Source organism: Manduca sexta, chromosome 24, assembly GCF_014839805.1.
Source record: "Manduca sexta isolate Smith_Timp_Sample1 chromosome 24, JHU_Msex_v1.0, whole genome shotgun sequence".
NCBI classification, from domain to species: domain Eukaryota; kingdom Metazoa; phylum Arthropoda; class Insecta; order Lepidoptera; family Sphingidae; genus Manduca; species Manduca sexta.
In genome coordinates, this window is record NC_051138.1 from 6,564,810 (window position 1) to 6,584,565 (window position 19,756).

The following is a 19,756-nucleotide window of genomic DNA, read 5'->3' on the forward strand; positions in this document are numbered from 1 at the left end:
CTATGCACGTAAGTCACTCACGCTTTTTATTCTCAGAGTTAAGACAGGCGGCTTTAGTGGGGGAAACGAGCAATCGCCCGGGAGCCTCTTACATACGGGCGCTCTATCCCGGTTCAACTCGTTACCAGGGTGATACTGTCTGTACTAATATATAAAGCTACATATTTTGTTTGTTTCAAAGCGCTAAACTCGTGAACCAATAAATCGATTTTGATTTTTTTTTCACTGATAGGAAACTACATTATTCCTAAGTGCTATAGGTTATTTTTGGAAATTTGGAAAATCACTTCCACTCGAGCGGAGCCGCAGGCAAAAGTTGCATTTAAATAAAACCAAGATTATTTGCTGCACCACTTTATTCATTTACAGGTACATGAATACATTAGTCAACGGCATAAACTTTCAGTGCCTACATACTACCTAAACAACGTATAATATTGTCAGTAAATTACTCATCCTATACAAGTTGGGTGACTAAGAAACATTTACTTAAATAGCCTAACATTATATCATAATCACTTAAACCGCTAAACAGCTCAATTAATTGTTAAAAGCAAGATTATATTTTCCCAAAATACGTCTTTTACATTGATCACCTAATGCTTTCCTATGATACAAATTCGTAGAAAATAGCATTTGCATATTTAATTATATCAACAAGTTTTACGAGCGCAAAACTTGTAATAGGCAAGAGTGGCTTTTATGAAGATAAGCTACCGCCGCGTTGCGTCTGTGTTTATAATATACTAAGGATTACTGTAAGTACTCTAAAGAAATCTGTATCTTAATTTACAACTCACGGATACATTTTTCCTCGATAATCTTTTGTTAGCATTAATATTGATTTGTAACAAAGTAAGTAGGCTATATTGTAATGATAATGTGCGGGGTAATATTTCACACCCCTCGACAAATGCACTACAGACTTAGAAATTCTTGAAAATATATTCTTGTTTTTTCATGATAAACTCTAACATAATACATTGAAAACAAAGAGTAGCTGGACTCTCCCCTAAATAAATACTTTGTACATATTGTATACATTACATTGATCGTATCTATAATGCTCCTAAAACAGATCAAAAGACATAAATACATAAAACTACTATAAACAATAAATATATATTTGAGTTGATAGAATTATTGAAATATTAATTTGAGAGATTTAGACGCCCGGGAATACGGGAATGTTAACTACAAATGCATTGTTATAAAGTGGAAAAACTGACACTGGCGTTTTTAGATTTTGTCAATATTATTATATATTACGATACGCTCGATGCGCGGAAGATACATTTTGGGATACATGTAAAGCCTAGATACAAAAATATGACTAGTACTTACGTTCAAATGAAATTCCATAGCAATTGGAATGAATTTGATAAAACTTAAAAATTTCAATTCGACTACTTTTGAAACTAAAAATTATATCACAATTCCCTAATATCATTTGAAAAGGATCGCAGGATTCGACTTTGTAAATAAATACAAACAATTACAGTCTATCGTTACTAACTTGACGCTTCGGCAATCGTTGGTACGTCCTGAAATATGGAGTTGCATACAGGGTGCAACAACAATAATATATTAATGTAGGTAATAAGACCATAGTATTAGTTTTTTTGGGTTTTAGCGGTCGTTCGAAAATTACTAAGTACTAATATTACCGATGCGCCAAACTAGTTGCAATAAAATGTACATATACTTATATAATATGGACACACGATTTATGATAAAGTCGATAAATACAAATAGTTTTCTTATAATACGCTTGAAAACATTGGAGATTACAAATTTATAATAAATAAAATTAACAATAATATTTTTTCTTATTTTATTAATACTGTTCATTTAATAAAATATATATTTAGTTTATATAGCACTAGCAAACGTGCAACACAACAAGCCGATATTATAAACATTTAGAAATAAATAGTAACAGTATACTTTGGTGCAACTTGCAAGCGATGCTTCAAAACAACTTTTAAACTTAAATAAAAATACGTTTTACATCTTATATCCTCTTACCTATTCTATTAGCTGCTGCGTCGGTATCATCTAAATGCATAATTCTAATAAATATCGATTACAAAAATGATAGACGTATGTTTGTCTTTTGTAACATCATATATGTTTTTCTACGAGATTGTTTTAGGTATATGTAAGCTAGTTTTGCCTTAATCGTAGCCGAGTACATTTAATTATGCATGCTGTAGATGTTGATTATAAGAGCCATCTATTTATGGATAACACTAGGAATTTAAATTTGCAACCAATTTATTGTACTTATTCGCAATATGCAATGGTTGTTGAAATTTCATTTTTTTATTATTTGATCGATAAAACCATGACTAGACCCACAATTACGCATACAAACGTACATAAATAATTTCATTATGACGAACTCAATACAGCAGATACTCGATATTCATATCTTATAATAATATATTGATTTGAATTACATTTTGTTGTTCCATCAGGTTGTATGATTGTCATAAATCATTTTAATAACATATTTTGTTTATTTGATAAAAATGAAGAAGTCGGGTGAAACGCCTTTCATTCGATTGTTGAATAAATCGATAAATTAGTTCAAATGATTTCATTAGTAAGGTGAATGATTTTAGTAGGTATATTAGATTTGATAAATATAGTTAAGAAAAATAATGTATAGACAAATGCAATATATTGATCTTCCTCCGTGTAAATTTATTTCGTTTTATAATAGCAAGACTAAATTTCTTTTCATCCATGACTTGCTAATATAAGAGTTTTTTAAAAAAAAAAAACAATTTATATTGATAGATAATATGAAAATTTTTGATTTCTTGCCTTAAGTAGTTAATGTGATCTAATAGCATTGGTAGGAACACAAACTCGTGTCAAAAAAGGGATGAAGTAAAGTTAATTATTGCCTCGTTATTCTTTGGCGAACATAGGCAAGACTGAAATTCATTAAACGTTGTCGCCGTGAGCTTTTAATTTCCATTCGTGTTTAGTGCTAGAGAGCTGATTAGTGGTAAAAAAAAATATTAACCGTATTTTCTCATGAAAAAAATAAAGAATTTTACAGATACAGCCTTAGTAATAAAACGTGTGAAAAAAATAAAATAAAAGCACTATGATACCTTATAAATTGATTGATTTTTCATTCTTTGTCGGTTCAGGCAATATACATATTATTTATCGTTGACAGACACGCTGTAAGATGTTATGAAACTTAACAAATTTTGGTCATGTACATCAATGTTAAATAGAAGCGTACTAGTTTCAACTTTTATCGCTGTAAAAAATCAACAGAAGATGCATATGTTGTTAATATTAGTGTAAGAGTGATGGCAGGCGGGTTACAGAGGCGTAACAAAAGCGTGGCATGACTGGCGAAATGCCACGGGTCTCCGGCTTGATGAGACCTCTACGCCAATGAAAGTGGGCCAAAGGGAGACTAAAAATATCTAGCAGTACTGATGAGGGTCCCCATTAGAATTTGCCACGGGCCTTTACGGTGTAGTTACTCCGCCAGCGGGTTAGTCTTTCTGTTGGTGTATGTTGTCGTGGCAGCGCTGGCACACGCGCACGGGCCGCAGCGCGCGCAGGCGCCGCACGGGCGCCTCGTACCGCGAGCAGCGCCCGCAGAACACCGCGCCGCACTCGCGGCAGTGGTGCCGCCGCTCCAGCGCCGTGAACCGCACCTGCACCGGCACGCACTTTACTACACCACTCGGTAGATCATTGTGTGTAATCTTTATTCATATTTCACATTAAAATAATTGTGAGGCGCGAGCACGCTTACATATTACTGAATGTTGTATACGATTTTTTTTTCATCTACTCACCTGACACTGCGAACAATGAGGCGCTGTGTCATCTCGAATCCAATGATCAGCGGGACCTCCTTTGGCACCGGATGCACTCGACATATCAGGTGCCGACCATCGGAATATCTAAAAAAGAATAATTCATTGTAATTAATATGACGTTGTGTTATCAAGTGCGTAAAGCCAGTATAACAGACTAAGCGTGGCTAAATTAATTAACAAGGGTATGGTGACACAAGCCGTGGACACAAAAAATTGCGCAACAGCTATACGACAAAATTCACACAGTATGTTTTGTGTAGTTAACTTGTCACTGGAAATGGACAATAATATTTATTTTGACATCGAGTTCATGTCATTAGAGGAAGTGCATATCAAATAGAAATGATAAAAAGAGAGTAATTTATTGACTGAACAGTGTTTGAATTCGTGGTGCATTACCCGTCCGCGCGCGTCCCCGACGGCGAGCCCGCGGCCGGAGCGCGCGGCGCCGGCGGCGGTGACGGCGGCGGGGCTGGCGTTGTCGCGGCGCTCGTACGCCGTGTGCATCGTCAGCTTGCCGCGCAGCACCAGCCGCCGCACCCAGCGCGTGCTCAACGCCGCGCCTGCACATCACAACTCACATTTAATATAGTCTCCAGTAATGGACATCCATAAGTCAAAATGTGCCCATATATAATTTCTATATAATTTTAATATGAAAATTACCATTCCTGTCATTACGCAGATAATTTGTCTTAAATGGAATAGATGATTTGATTGATACCAGACTCAGAACATGCACAAACCGGCATCCGTAGCTGAATTGATCTTTGGTTGCGGTTTCTGCGGCTTGTGCGCGGGCGAGGTGGGGGCGGAGACAAGCACGAAGGAGTCAGTGAGGCTGGTGTCGGACTTGCTGGCTCGCAGCCCCCCTTCCTCGCCGCCGGCGCCCGACACGCCCGCCTCGCCTGCGCCCGCCGCCTCCATCGAACTCGACTCGCTCGACTCAACGACGCTGCCACCGCCTGGGAGGTGCAACATGTATGACTTATTATGAATAGTGGGGGTGAGCTCATATGGATAATGTATACAGCTTCATGTATGTAATCCAACGACCAAATACTGAGGAACCAATCGCGCGAAACGACGGCGCGTTGCACGTAACTCACTTATGCTTCTCTCTGTATAAAGTACAGCTAGATAATAATGCTTAACATAAGTGTAAGTAAAATATACGTACTTTTCCTATATAGTGGGTTCGCCTTAGACTTCCGTCGCAACACGACGTTTCCTTGCTTCTGTAGTTTACTTCTATGCGTAATGTTCTCTTTTTCGCTTTCCATGTCTTTTTCATTGTCATACTCTTGTTTAACTTCATCACAAGAGTCGATAGTCTCCTCTTTTTGATCGGCATACGCTTGTTCTTCATTGTCACTGCAAATGTCTTTTTCATCATGTCTTCGAGCGGATTCTTTAGCGCTTGTTTCACAAGCATCTGATAGCGAACTTTCGGAGCCCGATTTTGTAAGATTGCCTAAAAATATTAATAATCTATATTTGAAAACGAACATAGTACGACGCAGTATGACGCGAAAATAATATTTTCAGCTTTTCACAAATATAAATGAAATTAATAAATATTCTTATGATAAAAAATTATGGGTCTCACCTTCATTCTCCTGTGAAAGACTCATCTGTTTGACTAATTCTTCCACCCGTTTGATAGCTGCTTCAGTTTCACTGGACTCAACTTCAGTCTTTGGTTTATTTTCTATTATATCTTCACTTTCTGTCTTCAAGTCTTCACTCTCCTGAGTTGGTATTGTTGTCTCTTCTTTATCTTTATCTTCCATTGAACTTGTACTAGGATCAATGGTTCCGACGTCTAGACTCTCTGATTGGTCTTCTGCCGTTTCAGCTATATAGTCTATAGACCACATCTACAAAAAACAATCATTTTTTTTTCTGGTTTTTATATCGAATGATCAAACAAACTTAATTTTTAGAGCAGTTTGTTAAAAAGGCTTATTACAAGATTTCAAGTTAACATACATACGCATTTTGAACTCCATATATTGCATTCATCGATAATTTATCTAATGTCCCAGTTGACTTGGTCTGCTTCATTGCCTATCACAACATTTTTTGATAAAAATGATGAATCCAATAACAGCTTTAACCCACAATATCTTACCCTGACAACGCCGTCAGAGGACCCAGTGATGATGACGTTGAGCGGGTCCCACTCGCGCGTCTGGCTGAAGGCGACGCACAGCACCTGCGTGGAGCGCTGGCGCCCGCCGGCCGTGTCCACGGCGCCCAGCAGCGTGCCGTTGATGGACCACGCGTACAGCCAGCTGCCACGGCACGTCGCTATGTCGCCCTGCATCATGGTTTTTTTGGACTATAATGCCGCAATAATAGGCATCTCACAGCACGTTTATTATAAGATTAAATTTTCAATAACGATACAATGCTTTATAAATGTGACGTCTTAAAACTTATTGTTAATGAGTGAAAAACTAAAGCGTCTTAAGTAACATGTACATCAGAAAACTGATAAATCATTCCGTCAGTCACTGATCTTAATCTCTCAAATGTATATTAACCCAGACACACTTCGACTTATAAAATTTTCTTAAACAAATAAACCTCGACGAATAAACTTACAGTGAGATCATCAATAGCCAAGGCGGAGATGGGCGGCGGCGGGCCGTATTTATGCGTTGGGACGAGCTGTCGCACGAACGTGCCGCGTTCTACGTCCCACACGATGGCCTGCCCGTCCCTGCTGCCGCTCACCACCAGGTTGTAGGCGGGACTCGCTGCCAAGCACGTGACCGCCTCCTCGTGCCCGTACAGACACACTTTAACTGCGAGTCGACGACGCCGCGCCCAGTACTGCCACACCGTCACCACCTTCACAATATTCAAATGTGTTAAGTAAACTCCCTATATTTATTACTGTAATGAGATATTTAAACGATACAATATTATGTATATATTTTTTTTTTGTAAGAGCTAGCCTATCTAGTAGTTTTAATAAAAATACATTGGCAAGGCCAACCACGCACTGTGAGTTAAACTGGTAATATCTCACACAAAATTCTCTGAAGTATTATAACATCCGATTTAGACTATCAATACTTACCGTGCTAGTTCCAGCAGTGACAATAGTCTTAGCCGACGGACACACACACGTCACGATTTCTCCGCAAGCTTGCGCCACAGTCTCACAGACGAAAACAGCTTTATCGTTATCGTAGTTCCCGATCCTAAGTGAGTGGTCCGCGAAGCCCCACGCCACGTACTTGTTGTATGACGGAGGCATTAGCACCTTGTTTTGTTCTACTGCCAGAATGGCCTTGTCTGTGTACAGAATTTGACCTACGGGACCTTTAACCTCTGAAAAATAAGCAATAAAGGATCAATCAAATTTAAAACTATAATTTACTGAAAGAAATAGTTCCTAAATGTATCAGTAATTTAAAAATAAACTCGCCTAATTTTTAAGCACTACCTTAAAATTAAATCAAAATCAATATAGCTTTATGACTTAATGAAATTCAAACCTTTCACGGGCTGCAGTGATGGCCTCAAGTTATCCAAATTATGGAAGAATAACTTCTCAGGTGGAGTTATACCTTGTGATGGTATAATATTGTTTGGGTCCAGAATGGTTGAGCTCCGTTGAGACATCTTCTTGCTCGGGTGAGCTTTCTTGAACAACTGCTTTGGTATTTGGCCGAAGTTATTTATGAAACCGATGGTCGCGTTTTTCTTCAATGGGTCATCAATGCTATTACACAAAAGAAACAATAATATAATGTACTATCACTGTAAGAACTGTCACTGACTCTATATATACATGTTTGGGTGAGCAAAATAATATATGTGTAGCGCGCTCAAGGACATTCGGCGCGGAGTCGAGTCGAATGTATTTGAAGCGCGCCGTCGTAAAAGCGCGTACGGTCCCGACTCCCCCCGAATCATCGCTCGGCAGTCCTCGCAACGCGCGCCGCACGCGCCGCGGCTCGCCAGTCGGCCCGCAGCTACGCAACGCGTGAATCGATGTTCCGTCCGTTGTATTGTGATCGCATATTGTATTACCTACTTATGTTATAGTTTGCAGCATTAAAGTGTTTTAACTCTATTTCGTTTTTGTATTCATATATGCCACCAGAGTATATTATATATGTTTTGTTTATTATGAACACTAGTTAAATAAATTAGTACATATACAAATGAATCTAAATGAAGGTAATTCAAACAGAAGATTGAAGACTAACTTGTAAATGTCGACATTCCCCTCGTAGAAGAGGTGATGGAAGACGTTGCAGGCGTCGACGGCGGGCTGGCCCTGCTGCTTGTAGCCGAACACGAGGTCGATCCAGTGGTGCAGGCGGTGCGACACGTAGTCGGACTCGAGCGCGGCGCGGTGCAGGCGGATGAACTCGCGCGGGTCGCCGCGCGCCCAGGGCGGCAGCACGGCGTCGCCCAGCGCCACGCCCGACTGCTTGCAGCCTGCGCCGGACCACACTCGCTACACATACTCAAGCCTGGGCCTTTCTGCACGATTACGAATATAAGCACGTGGCTCCGTGTTTGGTATATAGGCAATCAAATATTATTTTATGACTACGTGACGAAATACTTAAAGACGGTTAAGTTACGCAACATTGTGTAGTAAAAATTTATAATTACCGAGGTCAAAATTGTTGGAATTTAGTAAAAATTCTGGCAAATAAAAGAATTCGGGTATTAGTTCCTTCACATCCGCCATGTTGTGTCGCGATGCGGAATTCCATGCTTCCTTTATCGAATGGAACATTCTGCAAAAAAAAAAATATGTTACACCCATTTTTATACGCACAAAAAAGTTATTAAATATTCATATTTTATCATAACTAACCTATCAGCCAAGTCGAAATGTCCGCCTTGTAATCTCAAGAAGTGTTGCGTGAAAGGCTCCATCCGCACTAAGTAAGAGCACACGATCATAGCGGACGAGTAATGAGTTCCGTAGTGGTACGGAGGCGTTTCGCCATGAGGGTCGTCCCATTCCTACAAAATGTGCAATGAATAACAAATATATATTTTATTATTAAAATAAAAATAAAAATTAACAAGTATTAAAGACCATGTACTACTATCTCATGCCATATATTGTGTTGAGAATTGCAACTTATTGTAAATTTCATTACGAAATAAACAAAGCAATGCCCGTAATATAATTATTATTTATTACACTGTACCTTGTATCTTTTCCTAAACTGCTCTAATCTATCAGGACTCTGAGCGCCCATGGGTTTGGTGAGGTCGCGGAACGTAGCCGGGTCGTTAAGGTCCAGTTCCAGGGAGTCGTAATCAGCGAGTATCCAGGGGAAGACAGGGTACTGCATCAGATCATTGTAGGATCTTCCGGCAAGTGTGTTAAGGTGCATTAAGTATTGGAAGTTTGATATTTCACCACGCTGCGAAGTAATAAAAATAAATATCATGTCAGTACAGGAAATTAAGAAAATAAATATAAATAAAATAGTACTTGGCATTGAAAGTTAACAGTTCGTAGAGAGCTGTAATAATGAATATTTCAATTAACTAAGTACCCTTGAATTACTTGTAAACAACAATTTTATTGTTATAAGTACACGATATGGATACTCGTCTCGTCATTTTAATGCAATGAAAAATATGGTGGTAGTTTGTACGTACGAGCCACCGCTGCGTGACAGAGGTGTCTCCGATGAGCGTGGCGAGCAGTCCGCCGGGTTGCTCCACGGCGACGCCGCGCTTCTGCCCCGCCACCGACCCCGCCGCGCTGTCCGCCATGCCCGTCGCCAGCGCCGTGAACCGGCTGTACACCTGCACGCACACACATATTAATAACCCGGTCCGACGCCGATGTTGGAACGTGTCGAGACTATAGTGTTGGAGGGCAGGGGCGGGCTGGAGGGGGGAGGGACATAATCGAGTTCCAAGCAATATCCGTGATAGCGAAAATATTACGTGACCTCTAACGAAGAAGGTCACGGGAAAAGACTATGTTTAATTTTTTTCTCGAGTCGTCCAAGCGCTCTAACCCTAGAATGCTGGCTAAAGGCATATTAAAATACAGTTGAATTTGTAATAATATTATATACTTTCGAATGTTATACAAGAATTTGTGGTTTTATATTTTATGGTTTAAGTTAATGTGATAAAAATCTTTTACCTTGTTTCTCACTTTTCTTGGAAAAGCAAGCAAGTAATTCCTGCCATCGCTTGAAAATACTTCCAACGCTATGGGTTGCAATAAATATCTTCTCTTGTGGACTTCTCTGTAAAATAATCAATTAATTCAGTTTAACAGCCCCACACTGAAATGCACACACGAATATAGAAATTACCTTATATCTTCATACAAAAATTTGGAACATTGTCTCTGATTGCTTCTTTGGATTCCTTGGCTGGGGAGTATCGGTTCGTAGTCGTCCGGGCAACTATCAAGGTCCCGAATCTCTCTGTTCTTCAGCAGCGTGAAGCCGTCAATGACGTAGCAATGTTCGCGGCCAAATAGCAGTAATCCTTCTGTTGTGTCCAGACCTTGTATTCTTGCACATCGGAACATGTGAGATATCTATGACAAAATATGATGACTTTTATATTTAATATTTTGCCGTAACTTGTGTTAACAGTGTTTTATATTACCTTCTCATGATGTTCTAATAATCTCAAAAGTGTTTGATTATCGGGAGGTGGCGTCTGTTGCTCATCTTCATCCTCATTATCAGGCCCGTCTTCATTGGCTGCAATATTTTATCATGCGAAAATTATTGGAAAAGGAATTTAGTTAATTCAATATATACTACAGTTGATTTTGATATGAGTGGTTGGTTCATACCTTCACTAGAACTCTGATTAGTGCCGCGACTAACAACTCCACTACTCACTAAATCTGAGGGAGAACCATCTTCATTTGTTACATCTAAGGACGTTGCTTGACTGTTACTAAAAAAGAATACGAAATTATGTAGGTTAAGTCGAAAGTAGGTTATTTAGGCAGCTATGTGTTATAAAGGCAATTGAATTATTGCATAGGTATAATATTAAAAGTAGATCTTACTTGGCAGCTTGTTCTTCATACTCGTGAAGGTCGGAAGCCTCTAAGCCGTCGGCTTCTCCGAGATAGCTGCCAGCGGTCCGCCATTGTTGATACACGCGGTAATATTCCTTGCTGTCTAAGCTTTGTGCCACTTTATATTTTAGTTGTTTCTGGGTAAACACAAATTAAAAGAACATTATTGTCAATAATTAGAGTTTACAAAATTATTGTGAATTTTTTAACAGATTTAGTCAGTTCCGAAATTGATGTGCGAATATTCATTATTTAAGACGTTAATGGAACTTTGGTGTGGCTAATACTTTACAACAGAATCAGAGGGTTCATTTACAAAATAATAATTATGTGACGTTAAATTTATCCCAAACAAAATATGACTTCACAGCTAATTTGGAATGTTAATTTAGTGTGAAACTACAGTTTTGAATATCCTAAAAGGTCAGTAAGTATGATGTGTACAGACGTTGTCGGGGTGGTCGAGGTCGGGGCGGTAGGGGTAGTGCAGGTAGAAGAGGTGGTTGCGGCGCAGCATCTTGCGCATGCGGCAGGGCCCCTCGGTGCAGTCGAGCGCCCACTTGTGCAGCGCGTGCGCGCGCGGCGGGCCCCACAGCGCGCGCTCGCGCGTGAGCTCGCGCCAGGCGCCCGCCCACTCCGCCTGCACGTAGCGCGTCGTGTGCGCCACCGTGTTGCTCGCCGCGCTCCACATCGCCGACCACGCTTGTCTGCCGGACACGCGACCGTCTCACATACTATTACATGTTTACAATAAATAAGGTATTTAATATCAAAATACTTTATTCACATTGTACTTTTTTAAAAAAATGCATAATAATTGAGTCCAAATCATTTTTTTTTTCAATTAACGAGTTTTTGTAACATAAGCCTTTCACTTAATAAAACCGTGAAAAATATTTAAATAAAATCAACTGTTCTATTACTCATCTTCATTATTAGTATATGGATACAATATGTTTAACATAACATTTTAGGGCAGGTACAATGGATTACCTCACGAGTTGTACATGGTCCTGCATGTAAGCGAGAGCGTGGTCGCGAGGCGGGTTCGACCTCTGTTTCGCAGAGTCCTCCTTCTTTACTTTAGTGCGAGACGCTAATCTGGTCAAACCTCCCGTCACTTTCTGTATCTTTGACTGGATTTGATTGTGTAACTCCCAGGGCACCCTGTATATAGCCTACAAGTAACAGCAAAAAAACAACCTTAAAAATAATAAATTAACCAAAATTTCGACATTATTTTACTACTATTTTTAGATTAATCTTTTATACACTCAACATTCATAAAATATGTAAACAAATATGAAATTTAATTTATTTGTGTTGGTTGATAGCCGCGTAATTCCTGCACTACAGTCTGCAGGGCTTAAATCTACATTTTATGCTCTAAAATTGGGTTTAAAAGATCACCAATACAACTAACCTTTCTCTCAGTATCAATGTACGTAATCCACAGTTTATGTGCGCTCTCATTAAGTTGTTCTCTGACTGCAGTGAGGTCGGGTGCCCGAGCGTTACCTATGGGCGGTACTAGCGTCATTTTAAACACTTCCTCTATTGCGGGCTTTTTGCACGCGTACAGTTCCTCCCATACACGCCGAGCTGCACCAGCCATTAGGTTTCGACCTGTTGCAAGCATGTTAAAATAAGTGAATTGTATTTTTAAAGCAAGTAGAAAAGCATCCTTAGAATTTTTGTAAGTCGATCGTTTTTAATTGATTCCCTAAAGAATCGACAAAAACTTCTAAAACACAGCCACATTAGCATTGATATAAGAACACATTTTTTAATTTCATAAAATAAAAAATGCCCGTTACTTCATAAAATTGTTGTAGGCCCACTATAAGTACTGCCCTGTGGAATGGGGGCGTTTGGAGAATTCCACCACGGTATCCCCTGCCTGTCGTAAGAGGCGACTAATAGGGGCCACGAAGGGGGTCGTCGGCGGGCAGCAGGGGGCTGTCCGCCTTAGTGCATTTCTGTGCATCCTTTGCACATTTTTCGGTTGACCCCCGGGATGGACGGCAGTGTGTAGTTGGTCTCACGCTGCCGTAGACAACGACGACCAGTCCAGACAAGGAACCGGCAGTTATCAGGGAAACGTCATAAACATTTTTCAACCTTTTTAAAGCCTAATTTAGAAATCGGGGAACTATGACGCAACGTAACTACATCAATGGAACAAACAGGCGAAGGACGTGTAACAACGCCCGCGTGCTTTATTAAATTCCTATAAATTGCGTCATTGCCCGTAACTTCTCAATCTACCAAATATTTAGAGTTATATCGCCTCGCACATTATTCCTGTAATGATGTAGGGCAGGGATGGCGTACCACTGGCGTGCGGTGGCCCACTTCTGCGAGGTGGTCCTCTCGCAGAAGGAGAGTGCCGAGAGGGATAGAGAGAGGGAGGATCCCTCCCGCCGTCAGAGGAGACGTAGGAGGCGCCGGGTGGACGACTGACCGGCGTCTCCCGCCCTGTGGAATGGGGGCGTTTGGAGAATTCCACCACGGTATCCCCTGCCTGTTGTAAGAGGCGACTAATAGGGGCCACGAAGGGGTTCGTCGGCGGGCAGCAGGGGGCTGTCCGCCCTAGTGCATTTTTGTGCATTTTTGCACATCTTTCGGTTGACCCCCGGGATGGACGACAGTGTGCTGTTGGCCTCACACTGCCGTAGACGCCGAGGGCGTCCTTCGGTGCGCGGGGGCTTCTGAGCCCCCCCCCCATAGGAGACGGGCCGCAAGGCGGCACCGCGCAGGGGTGGCTGCGGTCGCAGGCTAGACACTTCAACGTCAGAGGAAGCCCGCAGCCGTCCCTAATGCGCCGAAGAGGGCCACCGCGGAGTTTTAGCTGGTTGGCCGTGCATAGGTTAAGTTGTATATAGGGTTAGGGACTCGGCCCGGCGGTCGCCCGAAGGTCACCATCAAATCCGGGCGGCTCAACGCCGGGCCGTAAGGCACGGTTACCCCAGCATAACCGCTCAGTCGACCCCCACGAAGGCTGGGCGGTAGTAATAAGGCACTTTCTCAGCGAAACCAAAAAAAAAAAGGCCCACTATAAGTATCTAAAAAAAATTATCAACAAATACCTTGATGCGTGGTAAGCCTGTCGTCTCTGGATTCTAAGTCGCCGCTAGGATTTACGTGCCAAGTGGTGCGCATGTGCGAGTCAAGGGCTATCTTCATGTTAGCGCTCAGTTGCAACAGACAGTATGTCAGACAACCAATGAATTCTAGCTCATGATTACCAGCGCCGAATATTAGCAATCTGTCGACAGTTATAGCGTTAATTTGATTGTATTCATAAAATGGTATATTATATTCTGAGCACATGTTTTTGTTAATATAACTATACTTAAATTCTGGGTTACTTATCAAACATCTATAACTATGAGATGCTTACTATTATGTTATATTACTATTTAAATATGTGGTAGACGGTCCACAACTGAAATTAATGAAATCAAAACGAATATAGTATCTGATTGACTAGTACCTGTTTGTTGTCAATTTATGTAATGCCTCTAATACCGACATTTGATCAGCGATAGAATCAGTGGAGCGCGACAACAAAAACAATATTGTTCTGTTCAAACAATGGTGCAGTCCCTCCAGGGATATCACGGACGATTTCTTCTTAGCTTGCGTTATTAACTTGACGATAAAGTCGAAAACCTGCAAGAGTAAATATTTGAAAATAAATTCGAATACTTTATATATTAAATCTATACTATTATATAAAGCTGAAGAGTTTGTTTGTTTGTTTGTTTGAACGCGCTAATCTCAGGAACTACCAGTCCAAACTGAAAAATTCTTTTTGCGTTGGATAGCCCTTTGTTCGTGGAGTGCTATAGGCTATATATCATCACGCTATACCCAATAGGAGCGGAGCAGTAATGGCTAATCTCAGGAACTACCGGTCCAAACTGAAAAATTATTTTTGCGTTGGATAGCCCTTTGTTCGTGGAGTGCTCTATGTTATATATCATCACGCTATGACCAATAGGAGCGGAGCAGTAATGGCTAATCTCAGGAACTACCAGTTTGAACTGAAAAATTCGTTTTGTGTTGGATAGCCCTTTATTTGTGGGGTGCTATAGGCTATATATCATCATGCTATGACCAATAGGAGCGGAGCAGTAATGAAACATGTTGCAAATACGGGTACAATTTATTAGTTTTGAGAGCTTCCGTTGCATGCGCTGCGTAAACGGTTAAAGTTATGCAACAATGATGTATGACGGGATTGTTCCTCTTAAAAAGTTCTAAAAGATATATTATAAAACAAAGTCCCCCACTGCATCTGTCTTCCTGAACGTCTTAAACTCAAAAACTACCCAACGTATTAAGATGAAATTTGGTATGGAGACAGTTTGAAACCCTGGGAAGAACATAGGCTCCCGGGAAACTACTATTTTTATAATGGAAAACTTTAGCCTGAAAAACTTTATAACGCGGACGGAGCCGCGAGCAAAAGCTAGTCTTATAATAAAGTGAAAAATTATAGTGAGCTATACTATCGTACATACACCTCTAAAATGTAAGAACTTCTTTCTACAAAAATATGTTAAAACATAATTTTTAAACCACTCCATTTAAAAAATACTCCCAGTATATTTCGGCTTGAAAATTAATACATTAAAGAAAAACATGCCAAACAATATAATAATCATGCAACTCACTTCGTGAGGATCTCTTGATAGTTGGCCTTGCCATAGTTTATCGACAAGCCTCGCGGCCAAATAACATACATTCGATATATTAGACTCCGATCCAAACAATTCAGTATTCAGTAAATTCTCCATCAAAGTCGTCAAAACCTCTGTTTGGTACTCAATTTGTTGCTGGCTGGTAGAATTTTGTGGAGATGCATCTAATACTAAATCGATTACCTAAAATAATAAAAGTAAATTAGACAAAATATCGATATTGTTAGTAAAGTACCCGCAGGTCAAATGCAGTATCTGTGAAGTGGCCAGGCTCAAATGTGCACATTCAAGTAGCTGTATGGGTGCACTTGGTTCTAGAAATATTAGTCATGAAGATAAGTTAAACGATTGTATTAGTAGTGACACAAACATTACCCAAATTCGTTAAAATTACACAAATTGTATAATCTATCATTAAGCATAAGAAGTCCAATATACATTTATTTTGAATGTGATGATGACGATACACATATTTCTATGTACTGTCAAATAAAATTGGACATAAACGTATGTCTCACTTACCTCTTTGATGAATTTTGACTCATTAATTATTTTTTTTACATGTGTTTGTGGTAAACAAAGAATACACAACATCTTCATGTCAGTTTATTTGTTACGAAATACATGTGTTTCGTTTAGTAAACTTTCGTTTACAATGCATCAAGTTCCCATGCTACAGGAAATGCTTGGACGGATGCTGTTACACAATCCGTATCTAATGCGTTGGCGCAGCGTCGTATGTTACATAACTTTAGATAACATTGCGATAATGAAGGAAGCATATTATATAATATATAAGAGTTAACAAAGCTTGTTTGTTATTCTGACATAAGACATACAGTGGAGTTAATAAGCAAAGTTAATCTGCAAGACAGTTAGTAACGTTATTGTATAGAGTAAGTTTCGAAATAAAAAATCCCCATATTTACGCAATAAAAGTATGATCTCCCTGGAGCGGAGCAGGGGCTACAGGGCGTACAAAACATTGACGGGGGCACTGAGTCAGTGGCGCTATCGGCGTTCTAAAACCAACGGGCAAGCTGATCGTCAGTGGGTTAGTCCGATTAACGGATTATAATATCGTCTAAACAACGTTTAGTTTTACTTCGTCAATCAGCATCTTATAACCACATGCATGTTTGCGTCCAGACCATATTTTTACAATGTCACGTTACAATATTTAAAGCGTTTTAATGTTATTTGAAAAAATAAAAATGGAATTAATTGAACTTCAAAACATAAATCCATATAAAAACATAAAGATGAAAAATATATAATTTAAACAAAGATCAAGATTTTGAGTCGATGATTTATCGATTATTGTCAGTGTCAACTCACCGGCGCGGTCTTCCCAGTGACGTTAAGCGGCAGAGAGTCGAGGACTATGACGCGGAGGAAGTCCATGACGCCTTGCCGCACCGGGTGGCTGGTGAGCGCCGCCGCAGACCCCACTAGCGCCACCTCTCGCTCCGAGCCGGGAGTCGACGCACCTGAGCTCTCACCACTCTCGCATATTGCTACAAATAAAATGGTTCGACTATAATTTTTCCAGCAAAAATAATTGATTTTAGAGAAAAACTAAAGTTTATTTTAATTACTGTTATAGTGAGTTATACTGTTACTTTTATCGATAAAATATACAAATATCGGATTATCGATATTTAATAATAATACATCAATCTAAATTTTCAAGCAAGCAAGAAAACATTTACATATTAATTATATACTAACGCATATGGATATCATCTGATGAGTTAGGTGGAAACAGTATCGATGCTAACGCAGTCAGGACTTCTGCTGTCATCATGATAGCCACGAAATCAGGTAGCGTATTGTACAATGAGAATAGTACCTAAAACGAAAATATAATTTTAATGTTATAATATAAGTTGACTGTGGCGCCAAACTGAGAAATTACCACCCGTGTGGCTTATAATGCGCCAACATTTTGTCCTGTATTTGCATAGCGAAACCAAATATCAGAGCGCTTTCACACACCTAGCGTGTAAAAATGAGCGCTAGGACCATGTGGCTTACACAACTGAAGTTGCAGCAAGATATATGGGAATTCTCATACATATCTTGCATACGATCACCGGTGTAGGCGCGTCAGCTATACAAAACTCAGTTTATGTGTTTGGTTGCATGGCTACGCTTATTTTTAACACATTGGGTGTGTGCTTTTGCTCTCTTGTACAGGTTTTTTATATTTCAATATGCTCGAGAATTGTAATAATCGCAGTTGAAGTAAGTGTGTTGTATACCTTAGGAAACGGAAATAAAGTTGCTTTGCATAAATAAAAAATATTGAAGTTGAAAGTGAATGGCATATTGATTTGAATGTGCAGTGTACCTGCACGATAGCGACAGGGTGTTCGGTGAGCCAGTCGGGCAGGCCGGCGCGGTCGTGCACGAGCGCGCGCGCGGCGGCCAGCAGGATGACCACGGCCTCGGGGCACAGCGTGATGCGCGCGGCGAGCGCGGCGCTGGACTGGCGCGCCGGCGCCGCCGCGCCCCACGCCGCCGCCCACACGCGCTCCACCGACACCGCGCGCTCCGCACTCAGCGCGCGCATCGGCTGCCCCAGGCTCAGCCCGAACAGCAGGTAGTACACCTCCGGGATTTGCAGGTGCGACAGTATCAACCTGTCGTGGTATCATTTAACATCACTAAGTTTCAAATATAAAGCGCTATAGAATTAAATTTCAAATGTAATATGAATGATTTTTTACGATTTGCATGAGTCATAAAACAGCTTGTGGAAAAGCCTTTAGTTTACATGAAAACCTTATGTTAAAGTCGATAAAAATTACAAAGTACCAGGCAAGTAGTGTAAATCCTGACGTATGCAGCAAAGCGGTATGTAAATGTGACTGCGAGTGCACGGCCGCTGTGAGCACGACGCCCGCCTGCTGTGGCGTTGCGATCATCTCTGTATGGCGCAACCATCCACCATTGCCTGCACCTTCGCGAAATCTGGAACAGATAATAACATTTAATTAATTAACAATCGATTAAACCAGCTTGTAAATGAAACATTTATGTAGGTGTTTACAAAGTTATACCTTTGCATAATCGCAGATTGTTGCCCTTGTCCCGAGCAAAGTATCACGAGTATCCTCAAAGCCCACAAAACCGTTGTGTGGTGGACATTCTCCTGCATGAAACTCAGTAGCCAGTCCATGCCTAACACTCTAGATATCTCCTCACAAACGATGGTGTTGACTAGATTGCGCACAGTGAACAACAAGCCATGTATCACGTTGAAACATTTGTTGCGAAGTATTATCTGTTCACCTTCAGACTCCTTCTCACAATCACTCTCTTTGAGATTCACGCCTTTTTCAGTCTGTGACGGCAGGGGTAATGTGAAGGCCATAAATTGGCCTAAGCATAGTAAGTCACTCGGCCGCGGTTGCCCCCCCAATAAAGCCGCCAATAATTGTATAAGTACGTTCTTTGTGCTAACGACTTTCACATCGTTTATAATATAGAGCAGCTTGGAAACTAATTGCAATTCTCTCATTGTGCGTAGGTTGTGCGTTCTGTGCGCTGTTTCAGTCGCAAGTTCTAGTAAATGTTCCAAAAGTGATTTTATGAGTCCACCCGGAGCGCCAAGCCACACGTCTAATTCACATATTAAATCCTACAAAACAAAAATAAAATTATACTATAAGAAGTCATGAAAATTTGCTAATGAAAAAATGCCTTCTTTGCAATATCAATATCAATGAGCGGTGGTGGCGGGTGACCGTCGGTCGGACCGTTAACTCTACTGTTGCAGGTGATTAAAAAAAAGCGTTATGTACCTGGAATGCAGTCAGATTGGGTATCGAAGAAGTTTCCTTCTGACTATCCACCGTGCCGACCAAACCAAATATGAGATGAAGTATATGCGAGTTGAGCAATTGTTTCTTTCTCTTCAGCAACATGGCGAGGGTCTGGTATCCTTTCCGCCGGTCCATCTCGGCCTGCGCCGACTTATTCGAGCGCACGACGCACACAAGCGCCTTCACGCCTGCGTATAAACATTCCACGTCTTGGGCCATTGCAATTAGGCCTAGAAGTACTGAGCAGCCACCCACTGTATCGATCTACAAGAAAAAAAAATGATTATCGATTTATCGATA

General features: G+C 40.6%; 1 protein-coding gene across 1 annotated transcript in view; it reads right to left on the minus strand.

Annotated features, from left to right (window-relative positions):
• Positions 1–338: 338 nt before the first annotated feature.
• LOC115440468 (WD repeat and FYVE domain-containing protein 3) overlaps positions 339–19,756 on the minus strand; it is a 32,849-nt gene continuing 13,431 nt past the window's right edge. Inside the window, exons 23-55 of the mRNA XM_037442528.1 lie at positions 19,436–19,720; positions 18,692–19,272; positions 18,447–18,602; positions 17,980–18,271; positions 17,358–17,478; positions 16,965–17,143; positions 16,556–16,648; positions 15,600–15,809; positions 14,414–14,592; positions 14,007–14,185; positions 12,341–12,543; positions 11,911–12,095; positions 11,366–11,624; positions 10,906–11,054; positions 10,684–10,790; positions 10,491–10,588; positions 10,190–10,419; positions 10,015–10,120; positions 9,516–9,665; positions 9,056–9,274; positions 8,713–8,864; positions 8,505–8,632; positions 8,090–8,324; positions 7,373–7,599; positions 6,952–7,205; positions 6,471–6,719; positions 5,995–6,183; positions 5,470–5,740; positions 5,041–5,334; positions 4,607–4,825; positions 4,260–4,423; positions 3,837–3,944; positions 339–3,692 (exon numbers count right to left, since the gene is read on the minus strand). Of these exons, the coding sequence (XP_037298425.1) occupies positions 3,528–3,692; positions 3,837–3,944; positions 4,260–4,423; positions 4,607–4,825; positions 5,041–5,334; positions 5,470–5,740; positions 5,995–6,183; positions 6,471–6,719; positions 6,952–7,205; positions 7,373–7,599; positions 8,090–8,324; positions 8,505–8,632; positions 8,713–8,864; positions 9,056–9,274; positions 9,516–9,665; positions 10,015–10,120; positions 10,190–10,419; positions 10,491–10,588; positions 10,684–10,790; positions 10,906–11,054; positions 11,366–11,624; positions 11,911–12,095; positions 12,341–12,543; positions 14,007–14,185; positions 14,414–14,592; positions 15,600–15,809; positions 16,556–16,648; positions 16,965–17,143; positions 17,358–17,478; positions 17,980–18,271; positions 18,447–18,602; positions 18,692–19,272; positions 19,436–19,720 (6,636 nt within the window). The 3' untranslated portion in view covers positions 339–3,527. The remainder of the gene's footprint in view (positions 3,693–3,836; positions 3,945–4,259; positions 4,424–4,606; positions 4,826–5,040; positions 5,335–5,469; positions 5,741–5,994; positions 6,184–6,470; positions 6,720–6,951; positions 7,206–7,372; positions 7,600–8,089; positions 8,325–8,504; positions 8,633–8,712; positions 8,865–9,055; positions 9,275–9,515; positions 9,666–10,014; positions 10,121–10,189; positions 10,420–10,490; positions 10,589–10,683; positions 10,791–10,905; positions 11,055–11,365; positions 11,625–11,910; positions 12,096–12,340; positions 12,544–14,006; positions 14,186–14,413; positions 14,593–15,599; positions 15,810–16,555; positions 16,649–16,964; positions 17,144–17,357; positions 17,479–17,979; positions 18,272–18,446; positions 18,603–18,691; positions 19,273–19,435; positions 19,721–19,756) is intronic.